This window comes from Lacerta agilis, chromosome Z, assembly GCF_009819535.1.
Source record: "Lacerta agilis isolate rLacAgi1 chromosome Z, rLacAgi1.pri, whole genome shotgun sequence".
Taxonomy (NCBI): Eukaryota; Metazoa; Chordata; class Lepidosauria; order Squamata; family Lacertidae; genus Lacerta; species Lacerta agilis.
The window spans coordinates 26,606,492-26,622,879 of NC_046331.1; the positions used below are offsets into that span (position 1 = coordinate 26,606,492).

At 41.2% G+C, this 16,388-nt stretch overlaps 1 protein-coding gene across 1 annotated transcript in view; it reads right to left on the reverse strand.

The window, feature by feature from the left end:
* Positions 1-16,388, reverse strand: part of BRWD3 (bromodomain and WD repeat domain containing 3) — a 71,860-nt gene that overhangs the window by 15,192 nt on the left and 40,280 nt on the right. Inside the window, exons 20-28 of the mRNA XM_033138164.1 lie at positions 14,965-15,058; positions 12,858-13,007; positions 11,630-11,706; positions 6,743-6,920; positions 6,528-6,644; positions 4,161-4,268; positions 3,255-3,379; positions 2,656-2,738; positions 2,300-2,411 (exon numbers count right to left, since the gene is read on the reverse strand). Coding sequence (XP_032994055.1) covers positions 2,300-2,411; positions 2,656-2,738; positions 3,255-3,379; positions 4,161-4,268; positions 6,528-6,644; positions 6,743-6,920; positions 11,630-11,706; positions 12,858-13,007; positions 14,965-15,058 — 1,044 coding nt within the window. The remainder of the gene's footprint in view (positions 1-2,299; positions 2,412-2,655; positions 2,739-3,254; positions 3,380-4,160; positions 4,269-6,527; positions 6,645-6,742; positions 6,921-11,629; positions 11,707-12,857; positions 13,008-14,964; positions 15,059-16,388) is intronic.

The window sequence follows — 16,388 nt, forward strand, 5'->3', positions numbered from 1 at the left end:
ATTTCAGTGCCCAGAAATATTCATATGGGTGGAAGCAATCATTCAAGTAATTAGTCTGACGCTGCTAAGGCATTTATTTCAACATTTATCACACAGTGACTACTTGTGAAGTGACTGAAAGCTGCATCCAACCACATGTTGCACGCAGCATTCAGCCATAAAGAGAATTTAATTCTAAATCAATCACACCATGGTGTGTTATCAAGTGTCGCAACAAGATATAGTCTACATTTTATTTATTTTAGAGCATTGAATTTTTTTGCTTGAGAAGTCTCCAAGTAGTTTTAACAAAAACAAGCAAATGAATACTAATCCAAGTGAAACAACAAAAAACATTAAAAGTTTTAAATTCACACATATACAGACCACATCAATAAAAAGTTCTTTTTAAGTACTGTATATAAAAGGTAAAGGACCCCTGACAGTTAAGTCCAGTCGTGAACAACTCTGGGGTTGCGGCACTCATCTCGCTTTACTGGCTGAGGAAGCAGACGTTTGTCTGCAAACAGCTTCAGGGTCACGTGGCCAGCATGACTAAGCCGCTTCTGGCAAAACCAGAGCAGTGTACGGAAACGCCGTTTACCTTCCTGCCGGAGCATTATCTATTTATCTACTTGCACTTTGACGTGCTTTCGAACTGCTAGGTTGGCAGGAGCTGGGACCGAACAATGGGAGCTCACCCTGTCGTGGGGATTCGAACCAGCCACCTTCTGATCAGCAAGCCCTAGGCTCAGTGGCCACAGCACCACCCGCTTCCCTTTTAAGTATATACACACAAAACAGCAGAAGTATAAGATAGTCATTAAATGTCTTGAAAAATAAAGAAGTCCAAAAGTGGATTACAGTGGTACCTCTGGTTACGTACTTAATTTGTTCCGGAGGTCCGTTCTTAACCTGAAACTGTTCTTAACCTGAAGCACCACTTTAGCTAATGGGACCTCCCGCTGCCGCTGCACCGCCAGAGCACGATTTCTGTTCTTATCCTTAAGCAAAGTTCTTAACCTGAAGTGTTATTTCTGGGTTAGCAGAGTATGTAACCTGAAGCGTATGTAACCCGAGGTACCACTGTATATTGGTGCCTCTAAAGCCTAAGGTTAAAGGAACCACCACTAAAAAGGCCCCATCTGTGACTGACAAAGTAGAAGCCACTTGGAGAAAAGCTGCCAAAGGAGGTTACGATGTTTAAGCATGCTAAGAGGGAAGAAGGCCAGTAACTACAAATTACCACCACCCTACATAGGGTTAAACCACAGAGCCTAGGACTTGCCAATCAGAAGGTTAGTGGTTCGAATCCCCGCGATGGGGTGAGCTCCCATTGCTTGGTCCCTGCTCCTGCCAACCTAGCAGTTCGAAAGCACGTCAATGTGCAAGTAGATAAATAGGTACTGCTCCAGCGGGAAGGTAAACGGCATTTCCATGCACTGCTCTGGTTTGCCAGAAGCTGCTTGGTCATGCTGGCCACATGACCTGGAAGCTGTACGCTGGCTCCCTCCGCTAGTAAAGCGAGATGAGCGCCACAACCCCAGAGTCATCCGTGACTCAACCTAATGGCCAGGGGTCCCTTTACCTTTACATAGTTATAGCATAAAGATGAAAGAGGTAGCCAGACAGCCCCAGATTGGCCCAAATCATCCCACATAGAACGACCCATGGCTGTCAAAGGGAAGAGTGGTTAGGCACCAGGGAAGGAGAGGCAGGCAACCTCTGCCTCACTGGCATATACAGCAAGCAAAAGCTTTGGGCTGTTTATCCCAAGATGGCTCTTTGCACTGATGGAAACTATTTCTGTTCATGCAGTTAATGGAACCCAATTTTTGTCAACCCATCTCTACCTCCTGTGCCATATCCCACACTTTTTCAGGTCTCCCAACCCTTAAGAGCAGGTTTTTTGGCAATATGGAAGGCTGTAGGGGGTAGGAGAGATGAGGAAAAACTAGGTGCCCCACCCTGCGTAAACTGGACACAACCTATTGCTTTTTCATAAGCAATGTAGCTGACTGCTAAGTAGTTGCTAAGCAGTATAATGCTGCTGGCTCTTTGCTGCTGAGATATGTTTTAAACATCTAGTCTTGTTTTGTTGCTGTTAAGTGTGTATTATGATTTTATTTTGCTAGCTGCCTTGTGGGTCCTTATGGTTCAAGAGACAGGTACAGATACTGTATGTTCATCATTGTATCAATCAGTGAGCATGTTTGCTTAATTCACTTAGAAATACAGGTTACAGAACTCAGCTTTTCTTGCAGCGGACTTTAAAAAAATGCATCAAAGTACACACAGCCCCACTCATAGTCATTCTTACTGAACACTGTAGCACTGGAAGGAACTATCAGGATAATCGGACTGGAATGGTTGCTGACTCTCTACCGTTCCAAACCACCATGCATCATCTATTATGCTGCGGAATCTATCTCCTGTAACAGAAAAAGTTGGAATGAGCCAAGTGATATATGCAGAAATAGCACAAAAATGCTAATAGTGGTGTGCATTTTTAGAGTGTTTCCCCCCCAGTTTTTCTCATTAAAATATATACACTGCAATTAAAATATAGTGATTTACAAAATGTTTAAGATTACATCAAATAACAAACAAAAACTAAAATCAGAAAACATTTCATATGTTTAATATGGAGCTAGCCAATGGTAAGCTAGCACTCACCAATCTGCCAGTTCCTTTCTTTGGCTTCATTGTAAAACTGATGCAGTACAAGGAAATCAATAACATCTGGCATATCATGGTACCTGTGAAACAAAAGTGGAATAGCTCTTCAGAAGGAGGTAGTACAACCACAGACACAGCTTGAAGGTAATTATGATATTGATTCATATGTGTATTAGCAACTTTGTATTAATGTAACATTTTTATATGAAACTGTATTTTTGTAGCATTTTGTTTAAATTGTCTGTTGCCACTTCAGTTTTTTGTACATAGCTTAGAGATATTTTTAATATATTAAGCAGTACAGAAATTAAATAATCAATCAATCAATCAAATCAATCAAAGAAGCCAGGCTAAATATTGCAGGGTGATGGTGCACATTTTCCACCTTTTCGATAACATTTAAATCATATTCTGTGCTTCCCTGCCATGTGATCAAATATATTGTCTGCATCTTGATGGCACAGGAAAATGCTCAATGTGATGAGCATGCTTCTTTTCCTAAACATTATTAGGGAGACAAGGTTTTGAATTAGTTGGGGGGGGGAGAGAGAATGTGAGTTAGTGATGGACAAGCACCCATTTAGCCAGCCACTTACTTAATGGAAAATGATTCACCAGTCATTTTGCCTGAGGTTGGATAAAGAAAAGCAAGCTTCAAGCAGCAAAGTGTAGGTGGTCCAACTTCATACTTAATTCCCACAATCTTCACAAATTCTTGTTCCTGTTTGTCAAAACAGCACTAGAGGTCAAAGCTTAGTTGTGCATGTACATTTTATTTGAAGCACATACACAAAGGTTTTTTTTAAAAAACAAAAAAAACAAAAACAAGTGTGAATTCCCAAATTGACCATAAAAAACAAGCTCCACCCCTGCCGCCGCTTTTCATTCTACATTGACCCATTTTTCATTCTGCATTAACTCATACATTCATGTCCACATGCCCACATGTATATTTTATAACCTATCGCCTCCACACTTCCATACTCCCTATTACTACTTTGCATGTGAGTTGGTGAGAGGAGGGGAGAAGCTCAAGAATATGATGGCAGGGGAGAAATTCAAGTTCACAAATGCAGGTGTGAGGTTTCTGATAATGCCCTCTAAACAATGTCAAGTTGAATGTCATCTCCAAGCCAAGTCCCACACTCCTGGATATCTGCTCTCTGCTTGTGACACAGTGTAGTCTGCACCAGGTGAGTTAATCAGATAGATGCTTCTGCACAGGTTTATTTTGCCTCAAGTCTCCTTAAGTCTCTGTTGTTGGCAGGGTCTGTGACTCAGACAGGCAGAGTATATGATTTGCACATAGGAGATCCCAGGTTCAATCTCTGGCATCTCTAGGTAAGGTTGGGAATGATTCCTGCCCTAAACCTTGGAGAGCTACTGCTGATTTGTGCAAGGCAATAGATTAGTCAATGGTCTAATTTGGTATTAGGCAGGTTCACTGGGTTTATTCAACCCAGTGATAAAAGACAACAATGTAACTCTGAAGCCCCCCTTACCCTGAGTTCCATTTTATTCCATGGTTGTTTCTGCATGTTTACACTGTAGATCTTTGCCTTTCGAACGGCACGCACATATGCTTCATGCCCTTGCCTGAAATAGATTACCTGAAAGGAAGAAAATGACACACTGATTCACATACACCAAGACTCAGCTTTCAGAACTTATCCTTAATTTGGAAATAAATATCCCAAAGTAAATAAATAATGATCCACTTGCTAGTCCCCAAACATGCATCATTTGTGCATGCCAGGAGATACAATGGAACAGAAGAACCCTCAAAGATGCAGAACGAAGAAGAAGAAGAGTTTGGATTTGATATCCCGCTTTTCACTACCCGAAGGAGTCTCAAAGCGGCTAACATTCTCCTTCCCCTTCCTCCCCCACAACAAACACTCTGTGAGGTGAGTGAGGCTGAGAGACTTCACAGAAGTGTGACTAGCCCAAGGTCACCCAGCAGCTGCATGTGGAGGAGTGGAGACGCGAACCCGGTTCCCCAGATAACGAGTCTACCGCTCTTAACCACTACACCACACTGGCTCACAAAGATCAATGTATTAAGGTTCAATGTACGTATTTCAAGAAACAGGACTTCTGACTCTTTGGGGATTGCTAAAACAATCTTCTGTGCTACCTGACAAAGCAGACTTTGCCAACCTGATGTGGAATTTCCAGTAATATTAAACTTGTCTTATTAAAACAATGTGTATAAAACTGTATTAAAATCTACATAATGAATTTAAAAAGATTTTAAAAATAATTATTCCCAAGAGGCCTGAAGCATTTCTTCTGGAGATTATTGGGGCAGAGGTTCCAAAGGAAATAGTTATGTTGTTTATGTATGCTCCTACCGCAGCCAAAATCTTGTATGTGCAGAAATGGAAAGAAGAAGTCCCAACGAAAGAAGAATGGATTTTAAAGTAATGGACTATGTAGAGATGGCAAAGTTGACAGCAAATATAAGAGATCAAAAAGATGAGAACTTTGTCAAACTGGACTATTTGAGAATAAACTATAGCCAAATGAAATCATAAGCAGGATTTGAATAATAGGCAAGTGAAGGAGAATAAATAAATGACTGCAATATAAGTTATAATACAATAGAAAATAAATGGCAGCACATACAGGAATACAGCAGGTACATCATGGACAGATGGATGGGAAGTCAAAATGTAATAAATTATTATATTGAAAGTGAATGGAATAATGTCAAATTTTGTGTGGGGGGGGGGAAACTAATAAAATTATTTTAAAAAGATATATAATAAAATGAAATAAATTGTATAAAATGATTGCCAAGTACTCTCTGTTATCTTATATAGGCCTGAGCGTAACAGTAAAGTTAAAAAGCGAAGTGGCAAAGGAGATGAGACAAGACAAGATGGCTGGCTGGCTGAATCTAAGCAGAGAAGTATGAGGAAGACATCTTCCGTCAGCCCCAGTGCTTCGTCCTTGTTGGGAGCTGTTTGATTGGACTGACGAGGTTCATGAAGCTCCTTTTGCACGTCAACTTACTACAGCTGAAATAAAGTTCATTGCTGAACTCATGCAAGTTCCACTGTGGCCCTGTCATGATCAGTCTATGGAGAGGTGTGTGCAACAAGTCACAGAGGCAGCAGGGCTACATCAGAGGCCAAGAAGCAAGTTCGCAGCTGATGTCCAAGAACGAAGCAAAGGAAGACCTGATGAAACTTGTTTAAGTTTCTTATAAACTGATGTCATTCTTTTCTAATGTTGCTTTATGTTGTACGCTTAGTAGGATATGCTTTATGGAGAGAAACTAATTTTTTATAGCATTATCTGACATTTTCAGAAGGCAAAATTAAAATTAAGTTTGTTTTTCTAAAAGCAGTTTCTGTGCTACTTAATCAAATATAGATTCGCCCAGCTAAATGTTGTCCAATCACAAAAAATATTAGCAGATTTTCATTCCTCACGCCCCTATTTATATACAGTGTTATCTCGGTTTTCGGACGTAATCTTTTCTGGAAGTCTGTTCGAGTTCCGAAACATTCAAAAACTGAAAACTGAGAGAGGAAGCCTCAAACCCAGCCATATGGGCAGGGTATAAATAATAATTAATTAATTAATTATTATCTTTATCATCATCATCAAAGTGGAAGCCTCAATATGGAAAACTCAAAAACGGAAACTGCGTTTCCTGTTATACTTCCGAGGAATGTTCGAAAACTGAGGCATTTACTTCTGGGTTTTCAGCATTTGAGTTCCGAAACGTTAGACTACAGAGGCCTTCGAAAACCGAGGTACCACTGTGTTTAAGACCCCTCACTGAAGAAATTTGCAAAAATTAGGTTTCACCCCCTAAAATGGCATGCCCTACTCCAGTTAAATAAACAAACAGCTACCTCATCCCCCATTTGTGGAACGAAAGGAGAACGCCGCGGTATGGTATCCAGTATCCAATGTGGAGCAAACCATTCTTCAGTGGGTTCACCATCCATCGAAAGCCGTCCACTAGGTTTCTTAGAACAAAAACATTACAGAGTTTAAACACAAGTAACTGATTTACCTTTCCCAAAAGGGGAGGGGGGTGAAGTTTTATTTAGAAAAGCCTATAGACCTTTTTCCTTGTTTGTTTGGGTTTTTTGCGTTTTTCTTCCTGTCCCTTCATATCTTTCATATTTTCATCTTCAGAACTGCTACACATTTTGCGAGTTGCCTGTCTTGTTTGTCTTTTCGGAGGTTGAAGGTTTATTCCGGCATCTGCAGTCCAGTCAGAATATTCACTGGATGAATCACTAAAAGATTCACATAACAAAATTCTTAGAAAACCCATTTTGTTCTTGGTGGGACATATTTTCAGGGCCACAAAGGGAAGACCAGAGCTTGCTGGCTGGGGGTGGGTAGGGGGAATTACTGATTATATTGGATGAAAAACAAAAGGAAATAAAAACCCAACAACAGCCAAGTTAGGGTTTAGAATATATATAAACTAATACTGTATTTCACAAATACCTTTCAAATTAATATATACCTATTTTTATAACCACCAAAATATAAAAGGAAGAAACTGATGTGGCTCTATAAAAAAATCATTTGTAAATGGTGAACTCCATACGAAAGCAAACATAAAATCCTTCATTCATGACTAATATCAAAAGTGGTTTTACCAGGAACTCAGTATCATGAATACATTTACACATCTCTACCTGGCAGATCTACTGATATTGAAGCCTATTCAATTTCTCAATAACAGAAAAAGTAGTGTTTCATGAGTGCTGCCACTCTTCCTTCTCCCCAAACCATGGAAGACCCTCAACTCTGTCTGTGCCACGTAGCATTGAGAAGAGAAATGGGGAGGACAGCAAATCCACCTCCAAATCTCTACCTAGCAGCACTACCGTCCATGAGGCCTTTGAGCTTCATCAAGATAGAAAGGGGAGATAAACACCATCTGTTGGTTATTGCCACCTCCTTTTTGTTTTTTGCTTTGTTGCTATGGTGGCCAAGGGACAGAAGTTTTTTGCTGTAGGTGCTTGTGGGCAACAATTTATATCAGTCAAGGCGAGAGCCTGCATAGTATGGAGAGTGGGGGGTCAAAGATGTTAAGCTATTCAAAAGCCACAAGAGTGAGTGTCAGTTGGCACATAGTAGGGTCCTCTTTGTGTTAGAGGCAGAAAGGAAGTGAATGGGCTGCCATAAATGAAAACTGTAGATTTAAAGACCTGAGGGAAAACAAAGTTAAATAGATTCCTCTCCTTTAAACTATTTTAAATGTTGTTGTTGTTCAGATCAACAAGGTAGACAAACCAGAGAAAAGAGAAGTTACGGAAACCACTTTGCAGAGTGAACAAAAGGTAATATAGTTCTGTCTAGAACAGATGACTCAGCCGACCCAACCTGGGAAGATCTGGGGAGCAGGATGGCTCCTCCCCCCAGGAAGAGGGGGCAGAAGACTTGAAGGTCCCTGCTTATCCAGTCGAGTGGGAGGAGTCATCTTATTATCATCAGAGAAGCGGACACGGAGCAATGGATTCAAACTACAAGAAAGAAGATTCCACCTAAACATTAGGAAGAACTTCCTGACAGTGAGAGCTGTTCGACAGTGGAATTTGCTGCCAAGGAGTGTGGTGGAGTCTCCTTCTTTGGAGGTCTTTAAGCAGAGGCTTGACAGCCATCTGTCAGGAATGCTTTGATGGTGTTTCCTGCTTGGCAGGGGGTTGGACTGGATGGCCCTTGTGGTCTCTTCCAACTCTATGATTCTATTAACAAATGTGCTCCAGTCCACTCTGGAAAACAACAGTATCAAATGCTGCTGAAAGTGCAAAGAGAACAAGTAGGATTGCACTCCCCACATCTCTCCAGATAAATGTTATCAAAAAGGACGACCGAGTCCATACCATGACCATGTCTGAATGCATCCAAGTAATCAGCTTCCTTCAAGCATGCCTACAGCTGGACAGCAACCACCTTCTGAAGCACCTTGCCAAGTAAGGCGATATTTGTCACTGGGTGATAATTACAGCATAAAAGGGAGGAGATTACAACAGTGTCGTTGATTAATAGTAAGTACATTTATTCTGAGACAGCGTGGTGAATGTTATTTAGTTGTTTTATTTATTTGTTAAATTATGTTATTTATAGTTTGGAATGTTCTACTTATTTATAGTATAGTTTTTAATAAGTTATTTATAGTATAGAGTGTTATTTATTTTTAAAATTTATTAAATGTAAGTATTCCATAATGTTACCTGACCCGATGGGGGTTATAACGAGTGTTCATTGGTGTGAATATATGCTATAAATGGCCACCAAACTATTTCAAATTTGCCCCCCCCCCTTTGAAAGGACCCTAATCACCCAGTTGTGGTATTCTAGATGTCCTGAAAGTGCTACATCCCATATTCTATCAAGCCAACCCTTCATGGTGAATTCTCTTGATTTCCAGTGCCTCTCTATTTCTAAGTTGGCCACTGCCAGTAATAGAGCTACTAATTTTGGATGTAATAAATGAGGACCTTTTGAAAGTGGAATCATTAAAAAGGGCCAAAGCAGGGTCAGGCATTTTTTGTTTTTTCATAATATTCATAATAAAAAGATATTTTATCGAATACAGTGATCCAAAAATCTTGCACAAAACAACCCTCTCACCACAACCCATCCAACATTCTGGAGAGATATTTGGATTGATTCTATTCAATTTAACTGGGGTCCAATGCCATCTATGTATTGTTTCGAAGGTGGATTCTTGAATTCTGCAGACATGGTTTTAAAAGGTGATCTAACCCATTTAGCATTCTATACTTTATCCTGTAACTCCAGTCCTATGTCAGTCCCCGACACTCCCTTCAAACACAACATGTTACCAGTCCATTCCAAAAGTGCCTTATAAATACAAGATGTCACCACTTCTGAATTAGTGATCCCCTATAAACAATGTTATTTTCAGACCATGTTAGTGAGTACCTAATTCAGACCTAAATTGCAGCTGATCAAAAAGCAAAAGATATGGCCCTTCATCATAAGATATCAAAGCCATTCACAGAATAAAATATTTGAAACCTACTGACAGGTATCATCCAAAAGTTGATACAGCTCCTCTTTTTCTTAGTACAGTAGTTTATTATTTTTATAGGTATTGCATATTCTATACTCTTACTCCCCCTACTGGCAAATTGTTGGTATTTTTCTACATGTTTTAAAGTTTACATGCTCCAATACAGTGGTACCTCGGGTTACAGATGCTTCAGGTTACAGACTCCACTAACTCAGAAATAGTACCTCGGGTTAAGAACTTTGCTTCAGGATGAGAACAGAAATTGTGCGGCGGTGGCATGGCCATTAGCTAAACTGGTACCTCAGGTTAAAAACAGTTTCAGGTTAAGAATGGATCTCCAGAACGAATTAAGTTCTTAACCCAATGTACCACTGTATAGGTGTTAAAGGAGAACTGTAAAATGCCAATGATTTAGTCCAACTTCCCCTGGACCTGCATGGTTGCTTTAAGAAAGGCATTATTTAGACCTGTAATCATCATCTTATTAAGGTTTTGAAAAGGTAGTACTCTTAATCCAGAAGGGTCTATGCAAAGTTCTGCATCAACCCATGGAATAAACCGGTATCTGAATGTAGACATTTTAAATGGCAGGCTTGATAATATGAGAGAAGATGGCAGAAAGCTCGGTTTCATGAACCCACTGCCAATGCTGAATCACTGACTTCCCTCCCAGATGCTGCAAAAGAAAAAAACCAAACATACTGCCCTGTGTCGTTCGCACCTCTTTTCTCCCTTTTCTCTTCTCTCTCTCTCTCTCTCTCTGTGTGTGTGTGTGTGTGTGTGTGTGTGTGTCTGACTTACCACAATACCACATGTCCTATCTTTACACTCCCCATCCACCCAATCTCCATGCTCTTTTGCCCAGCCGCATGCCCAATCTTTACCCCCCCCCCCACCTGCAGCAATCTCCAAAGACTGAGCCTTCACCCGATCTTCACCCACCCTGCACAGTTCCATGTTTCAGACACTATGATATATCACTAAATCACAATGTTTAGATGGTGATAAATCATTATAAGATATAAGATTTCTTTACTGTCATTGTACAAGTACAATGAAATTGGATGCCATGCCATAAAAACAAAACAAAATAAGTGGAGTAGTTCTTTTCCAAGTTTACTTGTAGCTGGTGTACTTGGTGACGGCCTTGGTGCACAGCAGCAGGCGCACAACAGTCTGGATCTCCCGGGAAGTGATAGTGGATCACTTGTTGTAATGTAATTATGTTGAAAACCAGGTATCACCCAGCCCTACAGAAGTACCCGAGTAATTTCTTCCCCCTGGTTCAAGCAAGCATACTGTGTCTTGTCCTATTTGAACCTGGGCTATGCTTTACAAGTTGTAAGCCTGAAATAAGCCAAGGTTTATTACTAGTTTATTTCTGGCTTACTGCTTAGTTTGCATGAAACACACAAACCATGCTTTACATTCATACAATGTGACAAAGCATACTTGACTCATTTGAGCCAACGTGGGGGGGGGAGAGAATTGGGAGAAACTATTGTAATTAAAAACGTGGTTTAAATGTGCAATTGAGGCTTACTCCAAAGACATGTCACTCTAGATACACGTGTGTTTAATTTTGGGGACCTTCAAATATGTTATATGAATTTGTAAGTTATTTACTTTTTTTCTTTACATTTTTTACAGCTTGGCTGTTGATCTGCTGTGATTATCTGGTTCAGACTCTGCAGAGGATGAGACTAACAACAAGGGGAAGCAGGTAAACTGAAAGGAAGAAGTTAGCACTCACAAGTTTATTTGCTTTCAGTTTAGCAGATAAAAATCTGTACTAATTTCTGTTACTTATACAAAATTCTTGTTGTTGAGCAGCAAAATGTTCCTATGTAGCCCTGTGCACATTGTGCCCTCCCCACATTAGGTGGCCTTGTATCAAGCAGCACATTCATTGTGAAATATTCCCCTTTAAAACAGAGTAAGAGAAATTACCTAGAGCTGCTTTCACTTTGCCATGCAGCGACGTTGTCATCCACAGATGCATCACTTGTGCCACCTGTGTCATCTTCCTAAAGAGGGGAAGAAAAGAGAAAGCTTTGTACATTTGCTCTATCACTTTGCTACAGTCACAAATTTGCTAGCAGAAAGACGAGTTCCCTCTCACATTGCACACCTTCTCCTGTTATGTGTAGGTCTAACAGACACGGTCAATAACTAAATGGGGAAGGGCTGCAGCTCAGTGGTAAAGCATCGGTTTTGCATGCAGAAGGTCCCAACATATTCAGGTAGGGCTGAGAGAGACTCCTGCCTGAAATCCTGGAGAGCTGCTGTTGCCAGTCAGTGTAGGCAACACTGAGCTAGATGGACTAATGGTCTCACTTGGTATACAGCAGCTTCTTATCTACTCTAACTGACTCAAAGGAGTGCAAAGAAAGCACCTGTGTCCGTCTTTTGTCACAAACTGTAAAATCCAAAGCTGATCGTTAAACAAAGCTTTAGTAACTGCTCTTGACATTAGATACAGCGGGTGAGCAGAAAACTACAAGGGAAAACATCCTCCTTGAACATCAAAGCTGCCATTACAGCACTCCAGAACTAGCTGAGTGCCAGACTCATAACAGCAGTCCTGTTAAGGGCAAGCAGCCAGCATTTCACCCTCCAGAATGTTTTCAGATTGGACTCAAATAGCAATAAGGGGAGATAGCTGAATTAATCATTATATTTAGCATCTGTAAGCATCTTATAGATGTGTTATAAGGATTACAGTTAAATAATGCAAGAGAAGAGCTGTAATTCTTACAGCAACCCTATGAGGTCATACTATCACCCATATTCTCAGACAAGCATGCTTTGCATAAATTCACCCAGTAAGTTCATGATAAAGGCAAGATTTGAATTGGGCGTTCCTGTTTCATAGCATCTTAGCCACTATGCTACACAAACTCCAAACCATCACGATTTGAGGGTGATCTAAATAGCTGGCAGAGGTTTTCGTACTGACAAAACCAACTGGTTCACAGATCAGTTCTGGCTCCTAATTGTCCAACTGAATTTGTATTGAACTCATTTCCAATCTTACTTCTGCTAATTGTGACAAAACTCTAACACCAACATTTTGATCGTATTTGGTAATGGTTTGTGTTCTAAAGTTTAAAGTCCACTTTTTCTTTTAATGCTTTCCCCCACTAAAACGATTTAATATAATAACCAGACACCTGACCTCAGAAGAGCTTTCAGAGTCTTCCTGAGTATGTGAGCTTCTTCTTACACCTTGTGAATGATGATCAAAGGTGGAGCGTGTTTGGTAAGCATGCTGACGCTTGCGTTGGTTTCTTCGCAAAGATCGCCCACTGCCAGGTTGATAATCACACTTTCACAATACCAGGGGAGAACAGAAGACAGAATATGAGATTACAAAGGAAAGTTTGCAGCATCAAACATCAAGACCGACCAAATCTATGCAATAATGTAGGGCTGGCTCATGCCTGTAATGCTGAACTACAGTTAAGCATTAAGTCCAAAACGGCTCTCTTAACAGGTGAGCATTTTTATTCAAAACCTTGTTTGCAGTATTTGAAACACCCATTTTAGCCAGTAAAAGGGACTGTTTCATTATTCCAGGCTTAAATGTTCATTGTGTTGATGAAGCTCTTTTCCTCACTGTACCCAAACCACTAAGTGTTACGGGTGCATACTGCAGTATAAGCTATAATAAACCCACAACCAATGCAAATTAAACAACTGAGCTGAAAGCAGAAGTAGGGAACCTGTGGCCCTCCAAATGCCAGACTTCAACTCCCATCAGAGGCCGGGGTGATGGGATATTTATTGGCAGGGAGGCTACGAGTAGCACAGTGAACAGGACACCAGCAGAATCCTTAACCTACCTCATGTGTTCAACACAAGTTAAAAACACGTTAGATCTGTACTTAGGTGGGGGTGGGGTGGAGAGCAAGAAACTTGGGGTGGGGGGGAGAGAGACTGAATTCTTAGAGACTATACAATGAACAGCTTTGCTCCCGGACCAATCGGCTCCTGAACGCCACAAACCTGGAAGTGAGCGTTTTTTGGAAAACGAACATCCGACGCAGCTTCTGATTGAGTGCAGGAAACTCCTGCAGCCATTTGGAAGCAGCGCCTTGGCTTTCGAACTGTTTTGGGAGTTGAATGAACTCCCAGAACAGATTAAATTCGAGAACCAAGATACCACTGTACAGGGGGGGGGGGAATCTGTTCTAATGCTGCCCTGAACACTTAGACAGGCAAAGATTGGGGGCGGGGAGCACAACTCTGCTCCTGCTGGCCCAAACTGTGAATGAGTGAGATTATATTTAAAACTGGTCTGATGTTTAACAGCAGTATCTTCAGGCTTGAGGGCTGGCTGACAGGACACTGATTGCCCAGTTGGAGGAGGAGGAGCCAGCATGCAGCAGCCAACAACTAAGCATTCAACACCATCTGTATCTGCCCTGTCTCATGCCCTACACCATACCTCCCATTACCTGCAACCACTATAACTGGAGCCTTCTTGCTCTCCCTACCTAATCCCTTACTCTTAAAAAGGTAAAGGACCCCTGACAGAAGTCCAGTCGCAAACAACTCTGGGGTTGCGGCACTCATCTCGCTTTACTGGCCGAGGGAGCCAACGTTTGTCCGCAGTTTTTCTGGGTCATGTGGCCAGCATGACTAAGCTGCTTCTGGCGAAACCAGAGCAATGCACAGAAATGCTGTTTACCTTCCCACCAGAGCAGTACCTATTTATCTACTTGCACTTTGACGTGCTTTCGAACTGCTAAGTGGGCAGGAGCTGGGACTGAGCAACGGGAGCTCACCCTGTTGCAGGGATTCGAACTGCCAACCTTCCGATAGGCAAGCCCTAGGCTCAGTGGTTTAGACCACAACGCCACCAGCATCCCCAGTCCCTTACTCTTACTCACAATTTATTAATGTATATGAATATACATGGAGTTTATCCATTTATCTGTGTAGTCTGAGGACATGAACCCACTTTCATCAAGAGATAAGGAGGCCCAAATGAGATACCCTCCAGTTCTCTGGCTCTCTCCTCAGAAGTCAAGTTCAAAGCTACGCTGAGTTTATTCATCATATTATGCACCACCAGCCTCGTTCCCCTGCAATTTATGTGGAACTTTGCTCTTTTGCACAAGCTAGGATACTCCCTAAAAAATCCTGGATGCCTGTGGTATTTCAGCCCTTCCTCCCAATAGCACTGCCCACCAAAGCATTAAGATCCTGTATCTCTGCTTGGCTAGCTAGCTCTTAGCATGGAATAAACAAGATTTCTGAAAACAAGCAAAATTTCTCACCCTTTGTAAAGTATAGGAAGGCTTTCTCTTCTTTTCAAGAGTATACAGATGAATTTCTAATTCGCCTTTTGCAGCTCGGCATTCCTCTTGAACTCTTAAGAAGATGGTAAGTTTGGGTTAATCTCTGAACCTTTAAACATTTTCTTAGATTTTCATCACCCTGGTTTCCAAGCTTTTTTGGGGGGGTTCAAATTTTTTCCCATCTATTGAAGCTAGTGTACTTCAATCTAGAATTCTATATGCACTCCTGCTACAGGTGAAACTCGAAAAATTAGAATATCGTGGAAAGGTTAATTTCTTTCAGTAATTCAACTTAAAAGGTGAAACTAATAGATGAGATAGACTCATGACATGCAAAGCGAGATATGTCAAGCTATAATTTGTTATAATTGTGATGATTATGGCGTACAGCTGATGAGAACCCCAAATTAACAATTTCAACTTTGGGGTTTTCATCAGCTGTACGCCATAATCATCACAACTATAACAAGCAACGGCTTGACATATCTCGCTTTGCATGTCATGAGTCTATCTCATATTAAACTCCAGTAGCTAATGAAAACAATTGCTTACATAAATGGACTTTTCCACGATATTCTAATTTTTCGAGTTGCACCTGTATGTGTTCATTTCAACAGAGGGATTAGATCTACATGCACAAAAGGAAGATGCAACAGCCACCACTTAATTGAATGGCGAAACTGTTCTGGATGAGAAAATTTGATGCGCAAACTGGAGCTTGCTCGCCAGGATAGTTGGTGGAAAGTGTGGTCTTTATTTTGCACTTAAAGAACAGACAACGTCAGTGCAGGGTGGCTAAAAACGTAATCCTGTGCAATTTCCTGTGGCAGGCCACACTGAACACAGCAGAGAATTTATTCCTGAGTACACATGTATAAGATTACATGCACAAAGCTACCATTTCTCAAAACTGCAAATATAATGGGATAAGAGAAAAATATGCTTTTAGGGACTTTTTGAGCAAATCAAATGGTCTTTGAATAGAGAAGTGGTGGGAAACCTTTCCCAACTGGTGAGCTGGATCCTGAGCTCCCCCACCCCTGGAAGGCCACTTTGACAGGTGAGGAGGACTGCCCACCTATCAATCACCTGCCATCAGCATGACACCAAGCAGTCCAATTTTTTCCTTTGTAGCACAAACTGAGCTCAAGCTGTGCTACAAGGAAAACCCCAATCCAAAGTCACCACTGATCAGCTGATAAGGCACTGTTCAAGCCTGGCTTTTGGCTGATTCCAACCTGCTTGCTGTTACTGCCAAACAGCTGATCTGCAGAGACAGCAAGTCTCCCTTGCGAAAGAATAAAAAGGAGTGCACTTTAAGGCTCCAAATTGTTCACAAATGACGTCAGGTGTGGGGCAAGTGGGTGTGGTCTTGGAAAATGGCTTTGTGGGCCAAATTGGGA